The 25,083-nt window shown below is 52.9% G+C and overlaps 2 protein-coding genes across 7 annotated transcripts in view; both read right to left on the bottom strand.

Annotated features, from left to right (window-relative positions):
• Positions 1-15,749, bottom strand: part of NAP1L4 (nucleosome assembly protein 1 like 4) — a 44,488-nt gene extending 28,739 nt beyond the window's left edge. For 2 of the 4 annotated variants that reach the window (XM_040639626.1, XM_040639624.1), the window contains exons 1-2: positions 15,609-15,749; positions 8,053-8,191 (exon numbers count right to left, since the gene is read on the bottom strand). In XM_040639626.1, the coding sequence (XP_040495560.1) occupies positions 8,053-8,191; positions 15,609-15,728 (259 nt within the window). In that variant the 5' untranslated portion in view covers positions 15,729-15,749. Of the gene's footprint in view, positions 1-8,052; positions 8,192-9,212; positions 9,410-14,580; positions 14,746-15,608 lie in introns of those variants that run through there. The other 2 variants (XM_040639628.1, XM_040639627.1) reach the window with 2 other exon arrangements.
• Positions 15,750-21,149: 5,400 nt separating this feature from the next.
• Positions 21,150-25,083, bottom strand: part of CARS1 (cysteinyl-tRNA synthetase 1) — a 47,798-nt gene continuing 43,864 nt past the window's right edge. For 2 of the 3 annotated variants that reach the window (XM_040639622.1, XM_040639623.1), the window contains 5 exons: positions 25,002-25,082; positions 24,371-24,438; positions 22,434-22,493; positions 22,010-22,093; positions 21,150-21,459 (listed from right to left, as the gene is read on the bottom strand). In XM_040639622.1, coding sequence (XP_040495556.1) covers positions 21,325-21,459; positions 22,010-22,093; positions 22,434-22,493; positions 24,371-24,438; positions 25,002-25,082 — 428 coding nt within the window. In that variant the 3' untranslated portion in view covers positions 21,150-21,324. Of the gene's footprint in view, positions 21,460-21,796; positions 21,908-22,009; positions 22,094-22,433; positions 22,494-24,370; positions 24,439-25,001; position 25,083 lie in introns of all 3 variants that reach the window. The other variant, XR_005837198.1, reaches the window with a different exon arrangement.

Here is a 25,083-nt window from a genome sequence, read left to right as displayed (position 1 = left end):
GAGTCTGAAGTCCCTCCACATAGGAACCTGAATCCCTAGCCTTTCTAGCCATCTACAACACTGACTCCCGGCTCCCAGTTGTCTGCGGTCTGCCGCAGGCATTCGGCCACACTGGCAGTATCCCCACACTTCCCCCGTGCTCTCCCCCACACTCAATGGGGCAAGTACAAGGCAGGGAAGACTTCAGAACAACATCCGACGACAACAGCCTAAGAGCTGACGTCCGTACCTCCCAGTTGCCAGCTGTGGAGTCCTGCCGGCTTTCCGACAACACACCTTTGCTGACGTCCGTGTGAACATCTTCGTTTGTGTGTCGGCCCAGCCCCCAATTCTTTACTTAGGCAGCAAGAGGAGGACTGCAACAGCAGGATTTCTGGGTTACAGAGTACGGATGGATACCGGTACCTACTGTCAAACCGGTTATGCGGTGATGCCAACTCTAGCTTGCCTGCACCATGTAACAGACACATCCGATAGTGCCTCCCACCGGCCACACGCACACTAGCTGCTCGAAGAGCCTGCTCTCCAGAAGCCGCCATCACGGCCAGTTCAATGGACAGGCTCTTGTTTTTACCCCCTCATCATTAACACCCAATCAAGCCACACACCCAAGTCTAAGACCTCCTGTACTAGCAAGGGCCCCGTGTGACAGGCACTTTCCCACCTCTTCCACCCGACACCAACTCTGCCAGGGAGGCAACGTCCCCAGTGTATAGGAGGGGACATGGAGGCCAGTCAAGGCAAAATGCCCGACCAAAGGTCATCTGGCTGATATGACATGGACTTGGGTTTCCATCAACCTAAGAGAAAGGAGATACACCAAGGCAGGCCCGATGACCCAACAGAGCTTACTCGNCGGAGAAGCGTAACTCGGGAGCTACAGGTGAGTCCACTGAAGGCTCAGGGCAGGGTGCTTTTATGGGCAGGGTTCGAAAGGGGAAAATCCAGTTAGGAGCCGTGCAGCAAGTCCAACGGCTCAAAGGTGGGAAGAGATTCTTGGTGGACACTCACTGGCTGGAGACAGCTTCCATCTTCTGTCAATCAAGCGTTTATGGAAAATCAGCCTGATGGTCCTCAAGTCTGCTGTTCTGAGGGCACGTGCATGAGATTCTCCACTTCATAGCCTCCAGTTCCATTTTAGATTTAAGGCCTCTCAGATTTCTCCCTCTGATCCACCTCTTTCACAGAAGGCCACACTGATCAACCAATCTGTGTGGGGGTCTGGTTAGGTCAGAGATGTCTGTAGCTGTGAGCAGATGGTGCCCCGCAGAACTGAAGGGACATCCTCAGATGTCTGTCCCTCACAAGAGGGAAATGGAAAGAGGGTATCAGGACTAGAACCACCAACAATCAAGAAGTGGGGAATCTCAGTCATGTGTCTCCCAGTTGAGCTTCAGGAGAAGTCTTGGGAAGGGAAAGAACTCTAGTTTGTACATACGTCTGGGAGGATTATACCCAGGGCCAAAAAGTCTAATTATGGCTACTGGCTGGAAAACCTCCTTGACCAGTTTCCCTAGCTCCTCATATTAAATAAGCTGAAAATGTCCCAGGTCTTGGGGGGCCTGGCTTATTTCAGTTCAGTCTAATATTACCTTTCATTATTAGAAGTTCTGCAACCCAACCCAGAAAGGCTCAGGCAGAGGCATATCCAAACCCCTGTCTACTGTGGGGTATTCGTGGGCACCCGCCCAAAGTGCTACCCATCCCTGTTACTATGCGCTCTTTAAGACAGGAGAAAACCCCGGATGGGACGCAGGGGTGGGAGGCGGAAGGGTTTTCCTGGCTTCAGCAGGAGTGAGGGAGGAGTGAGGGCAACGACTTCACAGCATCCTTTCCAGGGAGAGTGTGGAGTGTATGTTTCTGCCACATAGAAAGAAATAACTAGTGTTTTCTGAAGAGAGGACTTTAGGAAGACCCCCTTGCCCAGATTCCCCCCTCCCCAGAATATAAAAGAGGACCTCGTGATCAAAAACAGTCATTTACACACAACACACAGTAACCGGTGCTTTTAGCACCATGGAAATGGTTATAGGAATGTCTTAAATTTCAATATATTTGGATTAACAAGAGAGTTTGATGGTTGTGGGGGGAAGGTCTGACTGGAGATCTGGGGATCTTCCAAGGAGAAAGTTATGTTGAATTAAGTTCCCACCACTCGCTAGGTTTTTGAGCAATTCCCCATGAGGTACCACTGAAAGGAAGCACATCAGTTTGCCGCTGCCAACACCCCACCACAGAGATACATTAATGGAGGAGGCCTTGTCGTCTCTTAGACCCCAATGGGGAGTGTACTCGTGATCGTCTGAGTCCTGCACCACTGTAGTCACCAGTGCTGACCGGGAGGCAGCCTCCACTTCTGCCAGTCCTGTCACTGCCGGCCAGACACAGAGTAAGGTCTTGGGTAGATGCACAGACTTGAGGGTACTCCTTTATGGGTGAGGAGCACCCACTGGCATGTTGTAATGTCTGGTGTCAATTTACCAAAAGGGAGACTATGTACGGCTTCAAAGGCACCAGAGGAAAGCCCTGTTATCTCTGCCTGAAAGCCTCTGCCGTCCTTCCACGGGTAACGGCCAAGCCACCAGTTTGGGTTTATCGTTAGTGTTAACTCCAGTGCAGGGTAACGGCCAAGCCACCAGTTTGGGTTTATCGTTAGTGTTAACTCCAGTGCAAATCCAGCAACGAGCAGGGCTGGAGGGATCAAAAAGGGTTCGTAAAGTGGGAACAAAGGGGTGCATTACAGGCACACTGAGGAGCAGCGAGGGGGCCAGCAGGGGGACAACTGCAACTTTACACAGCATGACTCGGCTGCTGAGCAACCAGCGACCCGTGAAGAGGGAGGTCCTACAGGCCTGGCCCCAGGACCCTGACAGGCTGTCTACTTCCAATGTCACGTATTTCAGTCCTTGAAAATTTTTAGCTTTAAGCTATTAGTTGGGGTACAGGTCCCCTCAGGTTTTGGGACCTTTCTAGATGGCACACATGAATCCAGGAGTCTCTCTCTTGGAACCTGGTGGCACCGGGTGCCTCAGTGACACCTGATAGGCACCCTTTCAACGAGGCTGGAGTGAGTCTTTGTGCAGATGTCTTTGCCAACAGATGAACTCTCTTGGCTGTAAAGTGTAATGTCTGACGTCTTTTGTCTTTTGGGAGCTCGCCGTGGAAGGACTGTTCTACCCTACCACAGTGTGATTATCCTCAATGGATTTAATTAGATCCTTGCAATACTCAAGTACATACCCGTTTTTTAGCTGTGGGTCAAAGAAAACAGGAGCTAAATGCACTGGCTGTCCTGTAATTATTTCAAAAGGTGAAAGTTTATGAATACTGAATGGAGTAGATTGAAAGTTTAAAAGAACCAGCAGCAGTATTTTTGGCCAAGGTATTTAGAAAGTTTCAACTAATTTAGCAAACTGGATCTTTACATTTCTCTTTGTACGTTGGCACAGTCCTAAGTCTGAGGATAAAGAGCAGAAATGCTGTAGAACTGGCCAGATGGCACATACTCGTCCCAGGACTCACTGGTCTTTAGCTAAGAAGAGGCAGTAAACTTTTTACATGGAAACACTCCAGTCCAATGCTAAAGATGGAAATTATCACTAGAACATATTTCTATCCGTGACATGAGGCAAATACATGAAATTCACTGGCCAGCCTCTGAACGGTCCGCCAGGTAAATGACGGAGTCCGGGGTGGTGCAAACAAACTCAGGTCGGGCGGAGTAAGCAGGACAGCACTTTTTGTGGACTTGCTGATGTTTTCCACCAACAGTAATCCATGAACATTACTTCTCAGGGGACCAAGGATTTAACTGAAGCATAGTGGTCCATAAGGAAAGCTTTAGATTCTCTGGAATGACCAGCTTCTTTCTGGGTCCAAAGCAGAGTCCCTCTTTTTGTGGTACCAACAGCCTTCAGATTTCCAACTCTGCTTTTCTCTTTCACAGGCCAGGTGTTGCTCTTCCCTGGTTAGCCCCTTAGGTCCTGGCCAGGGGAGCAGCCTTCTGGGCCACGACAGAGGTTTGGTCAACGGATCTTGTAAGGGCGCCGTTTCTGACAGGGGCATCGACGAGGCAGATTCCTTTTGCTTCCAGTGAATCAGACTTGCAGCAGTCAGAGCTGCTGGGGGCAGTATGGCATCCAACAGACTTTGGGCATAGGAGCCATTCTTAATTTCACCTCCACTGGAGGTGAGGAAGCCCTGTTGTTTCCCCTAACATTCCAAAGTCATGGGCCACTCCAAAGGCATAGTGGCAATCAGTATCAATGTTTGCTCTCTTGCTTTTGGCTGAACGGCACACTCAAGTGAGGGTATCTATTTTAGCTGGTTTGAGTTGAAGCAGCCAAAGTAAGGGTCCAGCCTCAATAACCTCCGAACTGTTATCACATACCAGCACGAAACTCACCACTTCCACAGTTCAGTATGAGTCATCCATCAACCAGGAAAGATCAGTGTGTATCAGAGGGGTTTCTTACAAGACCTCACAAAGGGTCAACAGGCAATCTGCGGAAGTCAGACCGTCATGGGGAGTTCCACCAGTGGAAGAGGGAAGAAGGTAGCAGGGTTGAGACTCTTACAGTGAACAAGAGTGATGGGGGAGGGGGCGGTCAGTAAGAGGACTTGACAGGAGGAAAGAGCTTGCTGAAAGGTACTGGGCGTGGTGTGACTTCGAGAGAGCCTCAACAGTCTTGACACATCAAGAGGGTTGAAGAAGATCCCCTATCTCTTCAGTAGCTTTTACTAAGGATGGTGGCAGGCAGAGCTCTAAGGCAGGGGGATGTATCCTCATCCAGTGGCTCTGTTGGCCAGAGTAACCTAGGGGTCTGTGACAGCCCCATGTTTTGGGATAAGTAGTCTGAGCATCCCCTTCCTTCTCATATACAAAAGGGAAAGGGTAGCTGATAATCTAGGTGTCTAAGCGTAGGTGGGCTTACTACCTTCCTTCAAAGTCTTAAAGTAGAAATTATATCGGTCATCCCAAACAATGGGATCCGGTTTGGTGTTCTTTTGTATAGCACAATGGGGCTCAGCCACTAAGAGGTTTGGAAGCCAACTGTGACCCAGCCCAGGAAACCCTGTAATTCATGTTTGTTTTTGGGGTACAGAAAGTTTAAAATGCCTTGAAGTCTTTCAGGATCAAGAAGCAGTCCCCATGGGGCGCCTGGGTGGCTCAGTCATTAAGCGTCTGCCTTCGGCTCAGGGCGTGATCCCGGCGTTATGGGATCGAGCCCCACATCGGGCTCCTATGCTATGAGCCTGCTTCTTCCTCTCCCACTCCCCCTGCTTGTGTTCCCTCTCTCGCTGGCTGTCTCTCTCTCTCTCTCTCTGTCAAATAAATAAATAAATAAATAAATAAATAAATAAAATCTTTAAAAAAAAAAAAAAAAAAAGCAGTCCCCGTTCTGAGATTAAATTGTCCTAAATCTCAGACCGGAGGTTTGAACAAATTGCAATTTTTGTTCAAGGCCTTGTGTCCCTTAATGACTAAGGTTTTTTGTTTTTTTTTTTTAAGATTTTATTTATTTGACATAGAGACAGCCAGCGAGAGACGGAACACAGCAGGGGGAGTGGGAGAGGAAGAAGCAGGCTCCCAGCGGAGGAGCCTGATGTGGGGCTCAATCCCGGAACGCCGGGATCACGCCCTGAGCCGAAGGCAGACGCTCAACGACTGCGCCACCCAGGCGCCCCATGACTAAGATTTTTAACAGGTGAACAAGGTCTTTTTGAGAGCACCCTTGCGAAGGCAAGCAAAGAAGGAAATCATCTACATATCTGTAGTAAGAAGAAGCCTCAAGAGAAGTCTGTGTTATTTAAGTCAGCTGCTATGATCTGTGTGGAGTAAGAACTCTCAGTAGAGCCTTGAGGCACGACTATCCGTGTATATTCTCATCGTTCCCAGATAAAAGCAAAAGGGCTATTATCTTTTTATATATACCGCTATCAAAACAAATACTAAAAAAAATGCACTAATTAACTACAGTAAAAACAAAAACAAAACCCACCTCCAGCAGAGCTTGATACCAATAGTGTGTACGGATCAAAGACGGTCAGGCAGAGGAATTACAGTGTTTACTGCCTTAAGACACCACACCGATCTCCTTCCTTGGGCACGGGAATTTTTATGGGTAAAATAGGGATACTTCAAGGACTAGTACAAAGGCTAATGAGTCCTTATCGTCTTCCAGGATAGGCCTTATGCCCTGGTGAGGCCTCTTATTATTTACAGACTACTGATTTATTCTTGGGAGAGGTTCTGAGGGGGTCGATCTGGATATTAATGGGAGGGGCACTATGACAGACTCAGTCTGTTGAGGATTTTGCCCAAAGAGTGGGGTACCAGGTTTAATAGTGGGGCGAGTCCAAAGTTTGGTCTTCTTTTGTTTGCAGAGTACAATAAAGGGGCTTGAATGCTCCTGAGTATTGGATTTGAATTCAAGGAATATTTCCTCTTTGGAAAAGGAAAAACAAAATGCAATGTTTTTCCCAGGGAAATCTTATCCTAGATAAATGTATGCAAGACAAATCGCTGAGGAGAAATGGTTGGTTGCCTTGCAAAGGTCCCAGATAAAAGGACATGGGCTGAAAACCAGGGACATGCTGTAGTTTATCTGAGACCCCCACTATTTGCACATATGTATTACTCCAAGGAAAGGAGAGTTTATAATTTGGGGTTGAGCACTGATAGAATAGTTCCTATGTTAACTGAAACTGAGAAAATGCATCCCCCATCTGGAGCGTAGTCTCCCCATCCTAAGTAACTCCCCTCCCACAAGGCTGGAACAGTCCCCATGGGCAGTCCCCATTATCTGCGATAATGGCATGGTCCTGTATGACACACCTGCTCTGTGGTCTCCATCTATGGGAGGCTCAATGCCCATCCCACACAGGTTACTATGACTAATGGTTTTAAGTCCTTGCTTAGTCCCATTTACAACCATGGAATCAAACCCCACCGGGGTGGACTCGACATCTATGGGAAGCCTGGAATTTTCCTTGAAAAGAACTTAGAGTCATGGGCCGTCATATAACATTCACAGACAAATTCAGCAGACTTCTGGGTACATGCCTGAATCTTATTCTAGTCCACGGGCTTGGGGAAAGCCCCAGTGATGACTTCATGTAGCCTTTTGGCTATGCTGCGAGCTTGGTAATGTAAAAGGGCTGGTGGCTGGTCTAGTTTAAACCCTAGAGATTATTTTCACCCAGTGCTGGGCCTACCTTCTCCAACAAGCACATGGACTGACAGAGATTGGAGACCAGGCTGGTAAATCAGGGTTCTAATATTGAATTCCTCCACCAATCTATGAGGACCTTCAGTTACCTTGGGGAGGTCCTTAATTACAGCCCTAAGCTCAGCTTTTGTCCATGGGGGTGTAGGCACTCTGGGGTGGTTTAGCAGCATCCTCAGAAGATCTGATTTGAAAGGAAAGGTTTTAATGAGTTAAAGTTGATGAGCTTTCACTGAAAGGAAAGAAAGGAAGTTCAGAGAGAGGGGAGGGGCAAGGAGGCCAAGAGGGATATGGAAGGAGGGTGGGGTAAGTGTGGGTAGGAGGAAACCTTGGCTAGCACCAAGAAAGAGGCCTCTGACACTTGATTTTTATCCGTCTTTAGTTGTTTATTTGCTTCAATCAGTTTGGAAACAATTATTTTGTAAGGGAGCAATTTTAGAGTCCTGAACAAGTTTAGAAACCTCCCGATACCAATGAAAGTAACTATCCCACTTGAATTGTTTTAATTTTGTAGCCATGGTCTTCTAACTTGGTTGGGAGAAAGAGAAGTCTCAAAAGACAAAAGGTTCCCCATAAAGGCCATCAGAGCCCTCAGTTACCCTTAGTAAACAAGACTGATCCACATAATCATAAACAGGCACGAGGGAGGACCATCATCATTTTTTAACATAAAACTGGCCAGGGTTCCTGAAAGGGGGCCACCCTTAAAACATTTAGATGACTGGGATCCCATTATCAGATTAAGAACAAAAGAGGACTGACAAATCCTAAATAAAGTCTGAGAGTTCAACCAAAAGAAGGGAGCTTGATAACAGAGACTCACCAAACTGAAAGTTATGGCGACTCGCGGAAGCAAAGAGCACAAAAGGCTCAAATGTGGGTACCTCACTTGATTCTAGGAGTCGTTGCTCCTCAGGGGCTGGCGCCTTCAGATCCCACTCCTGACACCATGTAATGTCAACCTAAAAGAAAAGAGGTAAACTGAGGCAAGGTCAAGTTACCAGACATTGAGTTTCTGCGGGAACAGCAGAGGGAACTGTGATCTAGGACATGCAAACTACAGTGAGCTACAGAGTGCACTACGGAGCTACAGGGAGCTCCACGGAAGGTTTAGGAAGCCTGCTTTTGTGGGTAGAGTCCAAAAGGGGAAAATCCAGTAAAAACGTCACCCAGTGAGTTAGTTCACTGGCTCCAAGCTAAGGACAGATTCTTGGTGGGCACTTGCTAATTGTGGAGTAAGTTCTGATCTTCTGTAAATCAAGGATTTGTGGGAAATCAGTCTCAGTCTTATTTTTCTGAAAGCATGTGCGTGAGATTCTCCATTTCCTTTCCTTCGGTTCCATTTTAGATTAAAATCCTTGCACATTTCAGATCCAGACCCTCCTGACCTTTCCCTACCACACCAACCACTTCACTTCCTGCTGCCACTTCCACCCTTAACTCAAGATGACTGCTGCTGTCCTTGAACAGATGACAACAACAGCTCGGTCAGAGTCAGGATCCCGCAGTGCAGCAGCATTCCGGAGAAGGGCTGTCGGGAACAATGGAGAGTAACCACGCTCCTCCTATGCTGTGCACTATGTGGCCCCAGCGCCCGAAGCAGCGCCCGGCACAACGGCTGCTGAGTGACACACAGCCCACTGCAGGACACAGGCCAAAGAGCTTCACCTTCCCGTGGAATGACGGCCACTCCAAAGTAACAGATTCTGTTCACACAATGATCCACTTTATCTCCAACTATGTGAAGCCATGCACTATTTAACATGATTTCTGGTGACACGATGACAAAGCAGTTAAGTTAAACCCAACAACACTTGTGAAAACAAAACAAAGTAATCAAGGACAGAAGGAGAAACACAAACACAACGATAAGCTTGCTTACACAACAGGAAAGAGACTATGTTTGAGGACTAAACAACAGCAAACCCAGAACTCAACATTTAGAGCACAGCAGACACACAGTGACCTGATTCTGAGGCCTACCCCCGCCGTTTCCTAGCTGTGTAACCGGGGCTCCAACACCCACAAACTAGACGGGGCCTCCCGAGGGGCTGCTGTGAAGACAACGACGCGGGCGAGGCGCCCAGCACACGGCCCGCGGCAGGCCTCCTCCGGCTTCCAGAACTGCAACACGCTTACATACTGCCCTGCTGCTTGGCAGGGACCAGCAAATCCAGTTCCTCTCAACAGTTCTCCCTTTATGTGAGGAAAAATAATCTAGAGTTGGTGACGTTATAAATGAGGTAGAATTCCATTTGTCAATTTTCATGTTTAGCAATCCCGACTAGTTCAAATAGAAAGTTACAAGGAACTACCAAATTCGCAGGTTTGAGAAATAGAACCATCCATTCGTTTTAAATGTTGGTATGCTGAAGCCTCATCTGAAGGTCTCCTTCACCTAAAAGGCAATCATATTGAAATATGAACAGGTCACCAGACAAAAGAATATTAAAAAATATGAAAAAGTACAGCAGTTCAGGTCCCTCCTAGGACTAACAACTTTAACTCAGTCTACAATTCTAAATTTGGATTGGCATGCAAATTTCCATGATTACATGAATGAATGTTTTGCTTTTATTTATGTAAGATACCTCACAACCTTATTTATGGATTTTTAACCCAAACAAAAAAAAATGTTTTCATGGGGAAAATTTTTAGTTTTTGTGGCAAATTATTCACTATAACTAAATTCCAATTTTAAAAACAGTCTATAGGGGTGCCTGGGTGGCTCAGTGGGTTAAGCATCCAACTCTTGATCTCAGCTCAGGTCATGATCTCTGGGTCATGAGTTCAAGCCCTGGGTTCAGCTCCACCCTGGGCATGGACCCTACTTACACACACACACACACACACACACACAACAACAACAACAACAACAACACTTAGTCTATAGTTAGAGTATAATTTCAAACTGGGCCATTTCTAAGAGACAAAGAAGGAGTAAGCTGGGGAATGTGGTCATCCTTCACATAACCAAAATTTTCATACGTTATCTAAAGTCAAAGATCCTCAATGTCTTCCCATGAAATAAATGAATAACTAAAATTAAGTTAAATGTAACCCAATACCTCTGTAAGACTTTAGAATTTCATTACAGTCTACAATTTTTATTCAATGAGGGTGGTGTTAATGAACCCTATAGCATAAATCACGTGGTTCGCATAAAAGTCTAAGGGATGGTGATCCCACCCTATGAACCTAAGATGGAGTCTGATCAGCCCTTGCGTACATACAGGTCCAAGTCCTCCAGGAGTACTGGATTCTGTTTCAGCTGAAGACCACATCAGGAAGGACAAAGGAACCATCTAGTCTAAGAAGGAATCAGGATACACCCTGCAAGAAATCCCAATGTTTCCACTCACAAAACCTGGCCAATATATGAAGCCCTGGGACAGTCCAGATCTCATTTCCATTGCCCTGACTGGTATTTTTATCTAGCCTACCATTATGTTCCTTAGCATTAGAAGGTAATTGTGTTGGATTCAATATGCAAGCAAGTGAAAACATGTCCTAAACAACCAAATAACTTAAGTTTCTGAACTAATGGAAAGTGTCCTTGTTAAGTATGCTTGTATCTTAGCAAAAAGAGTGCCCAGGTCATAAGCTCCTAAAGATAATCTTGAAGTTGGATTCCAACTGATTTCGATAGTATGTAATAACTGATAATTTAATATATATGTTTTCCCTTTCTCTTTGGACATTTATAAAAATTTTTAATTGAAACATCATACGTAGGGGTACCTAGGTGGCTCAGTTGCCTGAGCGCCCAACTCTTGGTTTCAGCTCAGGTCATGATCTCATGGGTAGTGAGATGGAGCGCCATGTCCAGAGGTAGCTTGAGGATTCTCTCCCTCTGCCCCTCCCCGACTCACATGGGTGTGCTCTCTCCCAAATAAATCTTTTAAAAAATTTAAAAAAAGAAAAAATCGTATGTATATGTTTGCAGATGAACTAAGACTGGCAGATAGTTAATTACTGCAGGTAGGTGTTAGATGGGGGGGACCATTACTTTTTCATAAGTTTTAAGCTTTTTATTATCACGTTAAAAAAAAAAAAGGATGGATAAACAATGCAAATTTGTCTTCCCACTGGAAGTTCCACGAGGGCAGGGAGCTGTCTACCTGCTCAGTGCAGCAATGGCTGGAGCCAGCACAGGACCTGGCAGGACACAGTGGCCAGGCGGTCTCTGCTTTCCTCACTCACCGCGGTGGGTAACAACCCGCCCCCATGCTGCCTGTGCACAACACGGCATCAGGGACTCCACACACACCTTAAGTCTCTCCCACAGAGTTTCTGAACACACAGAGGAAGTTAGGGCTGCTTACAAGATCTAACTGCCACCAGACAACAGTGGACCATCTCCTCAGAAAGTTTCAAGAGACCAAGCCCTCAGTTTTCCAGAAGAAAACAAAAAACTTATTTCCTTTCCTTAACCAAACACTCTATTTTTACTCGGGGCAAAGTGGCTCTTTATTGCTACAGCTCCAATTTCCTCTTCCACTCTCTCTTCTCTGCAATTATTAGTATACGACTAACTGAAGCAAACATTTCGAAGTTCCCCTTACTCCAGTATTTAAAAGTCTTGTCACTCTGTAAGGTCTTTCCTCTTTACCCTACTTAGAGGTCACAACTGGGGCGCCTGGGTGGCTCAGACGGTTAAGCATTAGCAGGTCTGCCTTCAGCTCAGGTCGTGATCTCAGGGTTGTGAGATGGAGCCCCACATTGGGCTCCACGCTCAGCATGGAGTCTGCTTAAGATTCCCTCCCTTCTCCCTCTGCCCCTCCCCCCTGCTCGCTCACTCTCTAAATAAAATCTTTAGAAAATCACAACCACCCAGTTCCCTGCTCCTCTACTTTTCCTCTCTAAAGCACCTACCGCCGTCTAACTTATCTGTCTCCCACTACGAAAATGCATGAAGGCAAGGCCCTTCGCTTTGTTTAGTGCCATACTCCAGTACCTAGAACTGTGCCGAGCGCAGAGAGGCTCATGAAAAAATGAATGGATACAAGGCACTGACAGCTACTTTCCTACACACACGAAATATTCTGAAGTGTAATATTTACAAGTGCGTTCTTACAACTTTTGTATGTAAATGTTTGAGGTGTACAGCTCATCTCTCTACCACAAAACGAATGGAAATCATCTCATGTTGTTTGAAACAGTCTTTTGGATAACATTAAAATGCGCAGTACATGAAAGAGCCATGAAGCCAGAACGGAAGCACATTTAGTTTCAACAGCTGGCAGAGTATACTTGTAACAGGAAATTTAAGGCAACACAGTGAGTGGCCAAGATCAAGAAGCATACGTCACAAAGTGCTCTATTACCGTTTTCTTACTACGAAAACACATAACCTCTCCTGCTACTAAATACTCATGAAATTTAAAATTAAATGGCAAAGGAAAGCAGCCCTGCCATCTCTAAAGAGGACAAGATAGAAAACCAGTGGCTGTCAAATGAAAACAAATCCAGGTCATCACAATCTACTTCTTAAAAATTTCCTAGCAGTTGAACACAAAATTCTTCCCTGCCCATTGATAAGGGTCTCCCACGGGATAAGGACAAATCCCCCACCCGCAGTCTGGGGACGGAAGTACTCACTAAATCAGGAGAAATCCCACAAAGTAAAGGAAGCCCGGATGACAGCGACTTCCTGCGAGGACCCTGCTCTGGCCCCTGGTACAACCTCCCAGTGGCAGAATGGTCAAGCTAGGAAATCACCAGCCTTTTGCCATGGACGCCTGAACATATTTCCCACTTCAAGTAAGCACCTCTTATGTATGTAGCAATTCCAGACCAAGCTCCGCACAAACACCTCGGTGCTGCCTCATCACTCAGACCCAGGCGTCACTGCCAGTGCTGGTTCCCAGCTCCGGGGCTCTGCCTATGTCACAGAGCTGGCGGCTGTAAGCCTTTGGGGATTCACATCACCTGCCTGCCCACAGATACTACATACTATTGTTCCAAAATAAACCAAACAAATTAAGGTTCTCTGGCAAAATTTTTGGCAAGACAACATAAGCTTCTGAAAACAGTTTTAAAACATTTTAAAACTGTGGACAACGAAGAGAAAGCAAGGGAAAAAAACCCTCTAAAAATAAGTAATTCTAAACTCTATTATGCCATTTATACATTCCCATTTGCGGTCACCTCCGGCTGATCCTAGAAGACTATCAACCGCTCAAGAGAAGAAAAACGCTGAAGAGAGCAATCCCAACAGTGGCAGGCCAGAACTGCAGACACAGGAAACTGATATGCTCCCAGCACCAAGGGGCTGCTAAAACGCCGACAGGCTAACTGAAACAGTCATCAGAGATTCAAATACAAATTCACACAGGGCAATGACCAACACACCCCCACTCTATGCACTCATCGCTGCAGAATTATGAGCTACCTCACAGACAAAAATCTACATTCAAAATACCACAAAAAAGTCTGGTAATCCACATAACCAATCCACAAAACTAAAAAAATGTCTGTACATATTTAGAGGACAATAATCCTGAAGCAGAAGTAAACTTTTCAGGATTCAGTTTACTGACATCATCAAAACAATTAAGTTAGTGAATGCAAGGAAACTAATCTCTCCAATCACTAGTCTATATTCATTTTGAAAAATGCAAAATTCACAAATGCGTTTAGATGTTTTTATGACACAGTGACACAAACTGCAGATGCTCTCAATCAGTATCACTGGTAAACCAGAAAAAAAAAGACTGCAAATATATGTGTAACAGCAGGTATTTCAGACAGCGCTATGCTGTTAGAGTAACTACCGTCTTATACAAATATTTCGAGAAAAATTATTTTCATCATACCAGGAGTAGCAGCCTTAAAATTCTAATTAAGGGGCGCCTGAGTGGCGCAGTCCTTAAGCGTCTGCCTCCGGCTCAGGACGTGATCTCGGCTCCGCTGGGAGCCTGCTTCTTCCTCTCCCACTCCCCCTGCTTGTGTTCCCTCTCTCGCTGGCTGTCTCTATCTCTGTCAAATGAATAAATAAAATCTTTAAAAAAAATTCTAATTAAAATGTCCCTAAGTAATCTTCCTATTTTATCCACAAAACGAGTCCCTTTTGTTACCATAATGTTGTAAGAAATTAAATTCTGCCAACAGTGTTTCTATTGACCAAAGAGGTCTTATCTTCCACCGACCCTCTGAAATCTCGCAGTAGGATCATTTAACTTAAAAGATGAAAGAAAAAAAAAATTTCCTTATCCCTAAACAAGTAAAAAAGCAACTAGTAAATGGAGAAACTTCACGTGTCTGGGTTTCTTTTCCCTGACAACAAGTCCCGCTTCATCTCTGGACTGGGTCCCCCTCCTGCCACCACCCGGCTTTCGCTCAAACTCACTGGACATCTGCAGATAATTTCCTGCACCAGCCATCACTCATCGCAGGCTGAAATAATTTCCAGACTACTGCGGGAAGCATTCAGCGATCGGTAAGCATCCCAGAAATCTGGACTGGAAGCGATCGCCGGGCTCAAACCCTCCTGGACGGGACCCCAGCTGGGCTCCATGGAACTTCTTTCTCCCCCTCTGCGAAAGCAGGGACGCCCGGTCAGGGCCACTGTCAATGGCCGGCCAACGCCTTGGCCTACCGAGCAGTGAGCCGGGAGGACACCAGGTACCGGGTCCTTACGAAACCAGTGAGCACGTGCAAAGAAGCGAGCCGCGCCCCCGCGATGCAGCCCCGGCCGGCGTCCTTCCTTCAGCGGCACAGCCAACACTGCGGGGAGGCGGTGCCGGACCCAGGACTCTTTACTCTCGGAGCAGAGCACAGCGCACACCCGCAGCGCGCGTCCCGGGGACACCCCTCCCCCCCCCACGGCAGACGGCCCGCGGGCGCGGACGGGCGGGTCTTATCGCGACCACACGGTCCTCCGCGGGCACGCAGCGGGCGCACTCAGGAAAGCAAGCCCGGGGCGGACGGCGGCTCGGCAGTCCGGTGAAAACGCACCGGCGTCTCTGAGCCCAAAGACAGACATGGAACTTTGCCGTCCCCGTCCCCTTCCCAGTCCCGAAAAGCAGCTTCCCCGCAGGCACAACCCCGCGCCCTTAAAACAAAGGGACCCCGTGGCCGCCGCTCCCCTCGGGGTCACGCCGCGGGGCCGGCCAGCCGGGCAGACGGCCACGCGGGAACAAAGCGCCTCCTGACCTTCAGGGCCGCGCCGGGGCGGGGGCGGGGCGGCGGGTTACCCGCGGCCGCCCGCTCCCCTCCGCCGCCCCGCGGCCCGCCACCTCGGCCTCCCCGCCGGCCCAGCCGCCGCCCGGCCCCTGCCGCCGAGGCCTACTCCCACGGCGGCCCCGGGCCTCGCGCCCGCCGCCCCAGGCCCCCGCCGCTCCCGGCCCCTCGCCGGCCGCCCCAGCGCGCCGTTACCCGGCCGAGGGCCTCGCGTCCGCTCCTCACGCCTCCTGCGGCTGCGGCAGTGGCAGCGGCGGTGGCCTCGCTCGCTCCAGGGGCTGCGCCGCCGTGGCCGGCAACAACACCGCCTCTCATAGGCCGAGGCCCCTGTCCCCGCCCTCCGCAAGCAAAACGGGCTGCGGTTGGGCGGGCTCGGCGCAAGTCAAATACGCTTCGGCGCCGCCGGCTACGACCAATCAGAGGCCGTGATGGTGGGGCACGTCACGCTACGTCGCGCTCAGACCCGCGAGCCGTATGCAAATACGGGCGTGTGACGACTGCGGCGGCGCGCATCCGCGCTCCTTCCGCCTCTTTAAGGGGCCGCGGCACGCGGAGGACACGTGGAGGGCACCTGCAGCAGCCCGCCGCCCGCCATGCTCTTCCAGTTCCGTGCCATCTACAGTAACGTGCGCGTGGACCTCGCAGACCACGGGCGAGCCCACCGCCCATGCCTCTGCCCTCCTCAAATCCCGGAGTTCTGCCTCTGGTTTTCGCACTCAGCCCGGCGTTCTCACCCACCCGCGTCCGCGCACAGTAGCTCTCAGCCTGGCTCTGGCCTGGGCAGACCCCCCCCCTCCTCCACTCCCGCCCATGAGGCCCAGAGGTGCGGGCCCTGCCCCCGGGCTGGGGTACCAACCACAGCCACGTCACATCAGTTCGTAGAAGCACCGCGTTAACTGGAGCGGGAGGACGGTTGGATTGGAAAGCCACGTGCCCCAGGCCCGGTGCCCTGAGGGTCTTCGTTTGGGGGCTGCACCTTCAGTTGGGGGGTTTCATGATTTTTGTCTTTTTTCAAAAATGGTGGCTGGGTAAGCAGTCCACACGGGCAGGCGTTAACCTGGGGTCACTGCACGGAGCTGCAGGGAAGGAGGGCTGGGTGTGCCCGAAGCCATCTGTTCCTAACACGTTGAGAACGCGGCGTTATTCTCCTGTGGAGGCCGCAGCAAAGTACGACAAGCCGAGGTGTTAGAAGACAACAGGAATTGCGTTCTCGTGGTTCTAGAGGCCAAGAGGCAAAAATCCAGGTGCCACGGGGCTGGGCTCCCTCTGAGGACTCCAGGGAAGGGTCCTTCCTTCCCTCCTCCAGCTTCTGGGGCCCCAGGCCATCTTGGGCTACAGCCGTGTCCCCCCCACCCCCGCCTCCAGGCTTTGTCTCCATCTTCACCAGGCCTCTCCGGTCACTACATTAGGGCTACTGTTGTGGCCTCATTTTTACTGAATCACATGTGCAGAGACCCTTTCTCCACGTGTCAAGTGCACAGGTAACCAGGAGCTGGGGCTGAATCTCTTGGGGGCTGCCATTCAGCCCACAGCACACACTGAGCTGTGCCCTTGAGAGCAGGAGTAAAAGGGCAGGTGCTCCTGGGTCAGACCTCTGGGGCCAACTTCTTGACCTTCCCAATTGTAGCTGGGTGTCCCTGACAGCCTGTGGCTCAGTTTCTCCAACTGTCAATCGTGGGCACTTGCAGTACCCATTTCACGGGGCTGGTAGGGAGGTGAACAGCACCGGCGAACAGCTTGATGCCAGCTGAGGACTGTTCTGACAACCCCACCCACCCTGGCCAGGGGAGGGGACTAAGTGCCTGAGGACGAGGGTGGGGGTCTTAGAGCTGGAACCTGGGCCCATTCTTTAGTCCCCGCTACCTGAGGCTCTCCTAAGAAGTCTGTCCTATGAGTGACTTAGCCTGCACCATGCTCCCGATGACCTCTGGTCCCCACAGGCCCCAGGGGGCAGCCACTGCGGAGCCTACACCGGAGCCACCCTCCGAGGGGCCAGAAGAGCTAGGTCCTGGTCCACTGGTGGCCCAGACACTGCCTGGAGAAAGCAGCAAGCGTGGGCACCGTAACTATATTCTGCCCCCCCCCCCCGCGCCCTTACAGCCATAAATGGACTTAGAGGAAGCTTTAAGTCATAGCAAATGTATTTTTCTGTTAAAGGGAACAAAGATACCAAAATGGATGGTTCCTGGGCTGCCACTGCAGGTCACCCTGAGCTGGGTGGCTTAAACACAGAAGCTAAGTTTTCTCTCCCAGCTCTGGGCAGCAGAAGTCTGAAATCCAGATGTGGGCAGGGCCAAGCTCCCTCCAGAGGCGCTGGGGGTGGGGGGGAGCCCTCCTGGCACTTCCAGCTTCTGGGGGCTCTGATATTTTTATACTGAAAGCACCAAATCTTTCACTTTGGGGAGAAGTAGGAAGACAAGTCTGGCTCCCAAAGGCTGGAAAGAGGTTTCATGCACACACTGTCACAGGTGAATTAGTATTATACGTTCAAAAAAAATTTCCACCCCATCTTGTTCCAGAAGGTTCTCCTGCAGCTTGTGGGGCACTGAGGACATTCCTCACCTGTCTGCCTAAGGGGACCTGCGGGGGTGGGGGAACGTGACTCCGATGCAGGCCACAGCTGGGCCCTCAACAACCGGGTCCCGAGGCCCCCTGGCTCTCCGAGCAGCCAGGGCGGAGGCCAGCCTCCCGCCCACCTGCTCCTGCAGCAACATGGCAGGGCTCACATCCTTCACGGAAGATGAGAGGATTTCCTGGCGGCATGCTTTAAGGTCATGAGAAGTTTCACACAGAAAAGCAGAGTGGATGACATGGGGACAGAGGCCACCGCTCAGGAGCATTCCTGAGTGCCGCAGACGGACCTGCAGCCTCCTGCTACCCCGTCTCCCCTTAGGGACCCTGGTGGACACATCTGCCACGATCACACGGACACAACTAAGGAAACCCCAATATCATACCAGACCCGTCTGCTTGCAAATTTCCCAGCTGTCTTTGGGCCGGCTCGTTGAAACCCAACAAGGCTCCCGTGGCCTGCATCTCTGCCATTCAGGTCTGCCTCCTCCTCCCCGCCCATCGCCCTGGCACGGGGCCCCGGCTGCTCCTTGGCGGCACCCCTGCCTGCGCCTTCACGGTGATGCCCGGGAACGGGAAGTGAGATGGACCGTCTCGCTCCTCTGGGTGGCCCTGCCCAGATCCAGATCTTGTGCTTGTCCCCCTCTGGACGATGCTGAGACCCAGGGCCGGGGCAGGAGGGGGGACAGGCAGAGTCTGGCATTGTAAGGTGACGCGCACATCTCCCCCGGTCCCCATGACCCACGAGCCACCTGCAAGGTGACACTTCGGCATGGCGAAAATAGCAGCTCCCGCCAACTGTCACCAGGGGTGTCTGCAGCCGCCGGGAGGCCTGGCCTGGATCAGGTGCTGCCCTCGGGTTGCAGAATGGAGGCTTTCTGCTCCTAGCGTCCGGTCACTTCTGCTAGCGGGTGCTGTGCGTGAAGTGCGGCCTCCCCTTTCCGCCGGGGCCGCTGGGGGCCCGTGGATAGCTCCCATGCCGCGCCGCGGTGGCCTTAATTCTGCTCCTTAATTCTGCTCCGGAGAAGTAACGAAGCCTGCCCGGTAAGAAGTGGACGCAAACTCCACCTGCAGGGGGCAGATGATTGTTCCTGGGCTTTCTTTGCTTCTGAGAGTACGTCTACATGCCTGGATTTCAATTAATCCTTGTTTTCAAGACTCAAGTTGTCCCCAACTTGGCCAGAGGAAGCCCCCGAGGCAGTTTTATTTTGCAGTAGAGATTCCTGGATGCTGGGAGGGCAAGGCCCCGTGTGCCCTTGCGGAAGGTCCCCCCGTGGTGCCAGCCAGAGCACACAGCAGCCGCGGGACAGCAGCACGACCGCGGCTGAGCCCCCCACCAAGCACAAGACCCCCCTGCCACACTGTCTGGGCAGTCCCCCCATGCGCTCTGTTCCTACAGTTGTGGTACACCAGGAACGTCACCGACGGGGGATCAGGCAGTATTTCCAGCTGGCACGATGCCCTTCTGATACGTCCAGCTGTCGTCTGGGTCACTACTTTGTCCCCCTTCTGACATGACCCCATTTGTCTTGGAGAGCTTCTCTTTGGGGACAGATGGCTCGGGGTGTCCTCCTGCTCTAGACTTGGAATGGCCGTTTCCTCCAGGGAGAGGGGTGGCACTGAGCCCCAAATCTGGCTCTCAGGGGACTCCCAGCAGCCGGGTTTGCCCTATGTCTACACAGCCAGGAAACCCCAACTGTGAAAGTGGATTGTCAGTTCATGTTGGTTTTTTCTAATTCATATTTGGGAGTATAGTGGTTTTCCTTAACTTCTGTGCTTTTACACTCGTATTTTTTCTCTTACGTTAACATCTGGGTTGCTGACATCAAACTGGTATTTGCTTTGTCCCTGATACAGTTTCACAACAATGCCAACATCTCTACCGACGACGAAACACCTGAATGAAGTCTGACTTCTCTGCACTCCTTGGCTTTAGAGTAAACCCGCGACCGACGCGAAGCAAAGGAGCGAATAAGCAGAGGCCGCCATGATGTTGCCAGGCCCTCGCCCTGTTCTGGAACCTTGGCACCGCATCCCGGGGAGCGTGGCGGGTGTCTGGGACCGCCTGCACGCCACGAGGATGGTGGCCATCACACTGTATGACGTGTGAGGTTCCATCCAAAAAGGCGCCCGGCCGACCCAGAGGCGCCAGAGAGGATAGTAAGGTGGTGGCTGTTTTCAGCCACTAAGTTTTGGGGTGATCTGTCGCACAGCAATAAGTAACTGGAAAGAGTTTCTTTCACTGTGTTTTGGGGCCTTGCTGTCTTACTGCTTTAACTTTGTGCGTAAAATGTTTACAAGGCTGAGAAGTCGGGTGTCTCAACACCAGAGCGGCCCCCCTCGTTTCATAAGCACGTGTTCCCGAGCTGCAGCGGGTACCTGGGGACAGACGGCTGTCCCATCGGCTCCATGTGCGATGCTGCAGCCAGCAGGGTGTCTCCCGGAGTTTCCTACCAGCGGTGTCACGGGGACAAGGGCTGAGGGCGCCTACAACCGGATACTGCCCACTTCCCCCCAGGGGTGGTGTGGCTCAGTGCCCCGTCGCGGCCCAGGGAGACTCGGACAGCATTCCCCAACCTTACGGCCCAGCACTGGCGCCTCCGTCCTCTGCCGTCACGGGTCTGACCCGGCGCCCAGCTCCTGCAGGGCTGAAGGGTGCTAGCTCTGCACGCACCCTCGTCAGGCAAGGCGGGTGAGCTCATCCGAGGCAGGGCGCTCCCCGTGCTGGGACCCGGTGACAAACGGCCGCCCTGCTGTGCCTGCCGAGCCCTCCCCTGTTATCTCAGGGAGCAGCCTTGCGGACGGTGGGCAGGGGCAGGGCCTGCCCTGCTGAGCCAGCCATTAGTCGCCCCAGCGGGGCCGTGGCTGCAGGAGACGCTGGGGCGTGTTTACTCATCAGAACCCGCAGGCAGACCGCGCAGCCTTTGTGCGGGGTGTCAGCAGGCTCGCCAGTTTGAGCCTGTCTTTCTCCTACTTAAATACCTCCAAATGCACCCACACACCAGAGATTAGCCGATAGCCATCTGCACGGGGAGAAATTTCTCGGCTGGCTGCCGCAGCTCCACTGACCCGAGCACCGACGCCGTGACCCGCTGAGCCAGCAGCCCCGGCAGGTTCCGCCCAGGCGCTGACCGGGCAGCGTGACGGCACACAGGACGCCCGGCCTCGCTGTTTGGAAACATTTATTACTGAAGTCTCGGAGCCGGTGACGGCGTGGGCCTCCGTGGACAGAGTCCTGGGCTTGGGCCCGAGCACCGCGGTAAGCGTGACCACAACACAGGGCACTGTCACTAAGGATGTGGATGCCGACGCTTCGTTTCAAGCTCAGTCCCCCGCTGTCTCACTGGAAGCTGCCGGTCTGCACCGCCTGCAAATACTCCTTGTAGAGCTTCTCCTGGGCTTCAAAGAGTTTCCTCAGCTTCTTGGCTCGCCCTTTGCTCAACTCTTTGCCTTCCGTGTCATGTGTGGGCAGACCCTGAGAGCAGGGAGAGCGCAGGGTCAGCAGGGCGCACCCGACCCTCCCCAGAGCCCACGGGCTCAGCCCTGGGACACGGCTGGGCGCGGACTCACCACACGCTCGGCTTTAGCACGCCCACGCGGCCGCTGAGAAGCCAGCGACTGGTCTGGGGGCACCCTCCCGCCTGGGGTGAGGCCACCATTCCCCTTAGGGCCAACGTGGCCCAGTTCTGATAGGACTGGCGCAAAGGAAAGCAGCAAATACGTATCAGAACTGGTAAGGGAGGCTCTGGAGGCAAAGCACCTGTCAACGCCAAACAAGGTCTGCGGACAATTCCCATGTCCCCCCACCGCACCTCTGGCCAGCCTGCGAGGGAGACCTCATCTCAGTTCAGCCAGGCCACGGCTCAGCTCGGCCACTGCGACGGACGAAGGCCGCCTCGGGCACTTGGGGCGCCTCCCGCAAACTGCACCCCAAACAGAAAAGCTGCTCGCACAAGGTTGGAAGTCCCCATCACCCCCAATTTAGTAGTCTAATAAGGTTCTGAAAAGAATAAAAAGATTCTTACGTTTTCATCAAACTTTGAATACTTGTCGCTTTCCGACAAGAACATCTCACTGGGCGGAATCTTCATCTTGGCCAGCTTCGCTGCCTGGAACACAGGTCCTTGGTCACCGCAGTCCAGCCTGCACGGGGCAGGTGTGACCGTCCACCACCCCCAGCCCAGCCCCGGGACTGAGAGGGCGACGCCAAGGCAGAGCAAGTCAAAGGAGGGACAACTCAACACGGAGCGTGACTGGGGCCTCCTGGCCTCCCTGCACTCGGGGCACTGTGTGGGGGTGTATGGGGAGGCCGGGAGGGCACTGCCGGTGGGTGCAGGCGCAACGGGGACCCGGCCAGGTCCCAGGGAGGCAGAGCGGGACCCGGGGTCAGAGTGTCCACTTCCGCCCAAGAGAACCCGAGCCCCACACAGACGGCTCTTGTGCCGTTACCTCTTGTCCCTGTTTCTTCCTGGCAGCCTCCTCTTTCTTCCTCCTCTTCTCTTCTTCAACCTAGGGGAGCAGCGGGAGCCCCGTGAGCCACATCTGCCCTGGGGCCTCCGGCAGTGGGAGGCGAAGCGAAGCAAGGCCCACCGGCCCCTCATCGCCTTCGCCTGGACCCTGACCCGGCCTCCCCATGGGGGGTGGGGAGCCCTCCTCATTAGGGACTCTCGCTCACTCCCTGAGGGGACTCTCAGCAGCCCCTGTGGGCGCCGGGCCCCACCCCGGACATGCGGGAGCAGCGCACAGCACACGTGACAAGGTCTGGGGCACAGCACACGTGACAAGGTCTGGGGCCCAGCGGATACAAAGAAAGGAACAGAGCGGTGAGCCAGGCTGGGGGGGGCTGTCAGGTGAGCAGGGACAGCATCACCAGGGCCTAGAGATGGTGGGGGAGGAGGGCAGGGGTCAGCAGATGCCAGGACACGGGGCCTGGGCCAGGGAAGGAGCCTGGGTTAACTGCGTGGGTGAAGGGCAGTGGGGGGGGGTTGCTGGAAACAGGCTGGAGGCCAGGAGCCCACCCCCCACCTGCATTCAGGTCAGGGCTGAGGGGGGTGGCCTGGGAGCAGGGGCAGGGAGGGGATCCTCAGCCTGGGTGCTGGGTGGTGCCTGTGAGGGGGAGGTGCAGGCCCTGAGCTATGCTATGACTGACAGGAAGGAGGCACAGGTTTGGGGAGTGGAGTCACGATACCCTCGTGGACATCCTGGGTTTCAGGGCTTCCTAGTCAGCAAAGCTGTCAGGTGGGTGGCTGGGTACAGGCCAGTGTGGGGCCAGAGAGAACCTGGGGGTCCTGAGCGGAGAATCGTGGGACTGGGTGGGGTCAGGGCAGGGCCAGTGGAGTGGGCAGTGGAGTGAAGGTCCCCGTGAGCAGGGGCCACAGGCTCGGGACAAGCAGCTGTTGGAGCAGAGGAGGCCCGGAGCGGGCAGAGAGGCGGGCTGGCATGGGCTCGGCGGCTGCTTTCCTGGTGGGGACAGTGTTTGCCTCGGGCAGGGAGCCCACCGTGCTCGTGCTCGTTCAGGCACTGCTGGCTGGGATGGGCCCTGCTTGGCTGGCAGACAGGAGCCACGGGAAGGTGCGCTGTGGCTTGGCCAGTGTGAGAACCCATAGGCAGGGCTCCCAGCAGGCAGGGCTGCCCCCTGCCGCCCTCATCAGAGCCCCGTCTGCCTTCATGCCCTGCGTGCACCTGCTTGGGCAGAGCGACCTGGGGGGGAGGGGAGAGTGGCAAACCAAGGTGTCGGCTTCTTCACCAGCCTATGGTGGGGCGGGGGGACATGGCGCCCCACGTCACCTCTGTGGCCAGGCCACCTGGTGTGCTGCCCAAGGCAAGGAGAGAGCCTGGCACTGGGGACGGGCCACTGAGCTGGGCGAGCAAGTGGGGCAGAAATGGGAGGAGCGGACAGGGCCCCAGCTCCCGGGGACGCCCACCGGTGGCAGGACTGCCCGCAGCTCAGCACCGGCTGTCGGCACTGCCTGGGTGTTCGTCTCGTGAACCGTGCTCCCGCGCCCACACACACCTCCCGCCAGTGCCGCTCACGCGCCCGGTCCCCTGGCAGCTCCCCGACGCTTCCTGGGCAGACGGCGTGTGACTGGCAGGTCCTCCCACAGGACAAAGGACACACCACTTTGTAGAGCAAGCTGGGCCCAAACGCGTCGGCTGCACGGTTTACCGAAAGGGACTGGCTCTCCCTTGAACTCCAGCGCTCACTTTTTAAAAAGACGGTCCTTCCTCAGAAGGTAGACCTTGTTCTGTTCCCACCCTGCCCTGTAGCCCGCATCCAGGGAGGTCTCCTGCTGACGCTTCTAGATGCTGGGCCTTCACACTGTAGTGCTCTCAGCGCCAGCCGTCCCTCATTCCCATCAACATGCGGCCATTCCAGAGCCACTCACCTGTCTCTTCTCCTCTCTCTCCCGCAGCAAGGCCTCTCTGTCCCCCAGCTTGACCACAGTCGGCAGCCCTGAAAAGCCAGGTCGGTGAGGTGGGCCCAGCCCCCACCCCGCCCTCACACCCCCTCGCTGCTCGCAGGGCTTCCACGTAAACTGTAATGTGGTGAGGCCTCGCCGCTCATGACACAGGGCCCAGGAAATCATAAAATGGGACATATCACCTGAGTATTTAAAATCTAATAATTTCCCATGCAGCCGAAACCCCCACGACGGCAACAGACACAAGGTGAGACCGGCCAGCAGTCCTGCAGGCTGTCTGCTGAGTGACAAAACATGAGGCAGGGCGGCCAGTGGCCCAGCGGAAATAAGCAGGCAGGCCGCTAGAGGGGACACCCAGACGCCTGTCAGACACGGGAGACGTCCAGGACAGCTGGACTGATAAACCTGCAAGGCCACCCCCCCAGGGGCCACGGAGTGCCGCTGCAGGACTCCTCACCATGAACACCCAGTGTCCTCTGACCCCATCCTGGAACTCTTTCAAAACCAGCCCCCGACGCCAGTGTCCTTCCCACCTCCCTGCCCACCACGCCCGAAGCTCCTGAGCTTGGGCCCCAACGTGGCCAGGAGGACCCACCTTCGTGATCTTCAAACCGTACCCCGAGCTCGGGCAGGATGTCGTCCCTCAGGGCGTCGCTGAGCTGCAGGACCTCAGGGAC

Source organism: Ursus maritimus, unplaced genomic scaffold, assembly GCF_017311325.1.
Source record: "Ursus maritimus isolate PB19 unplaced genomic scaffold, ASM1731132v1 scaffold_23, whole genome shotgun sequence".
In the NCBI taxonomy this organism is placed as follows: Eukaryota; Metazoa; Chordata; class Mammalia; order Carnivora; family Ursidae; genus Ursus; species Ursus maritimus.
This window is presented reverse-complemented; position numbering and strand designations above follow the sequence as displayed.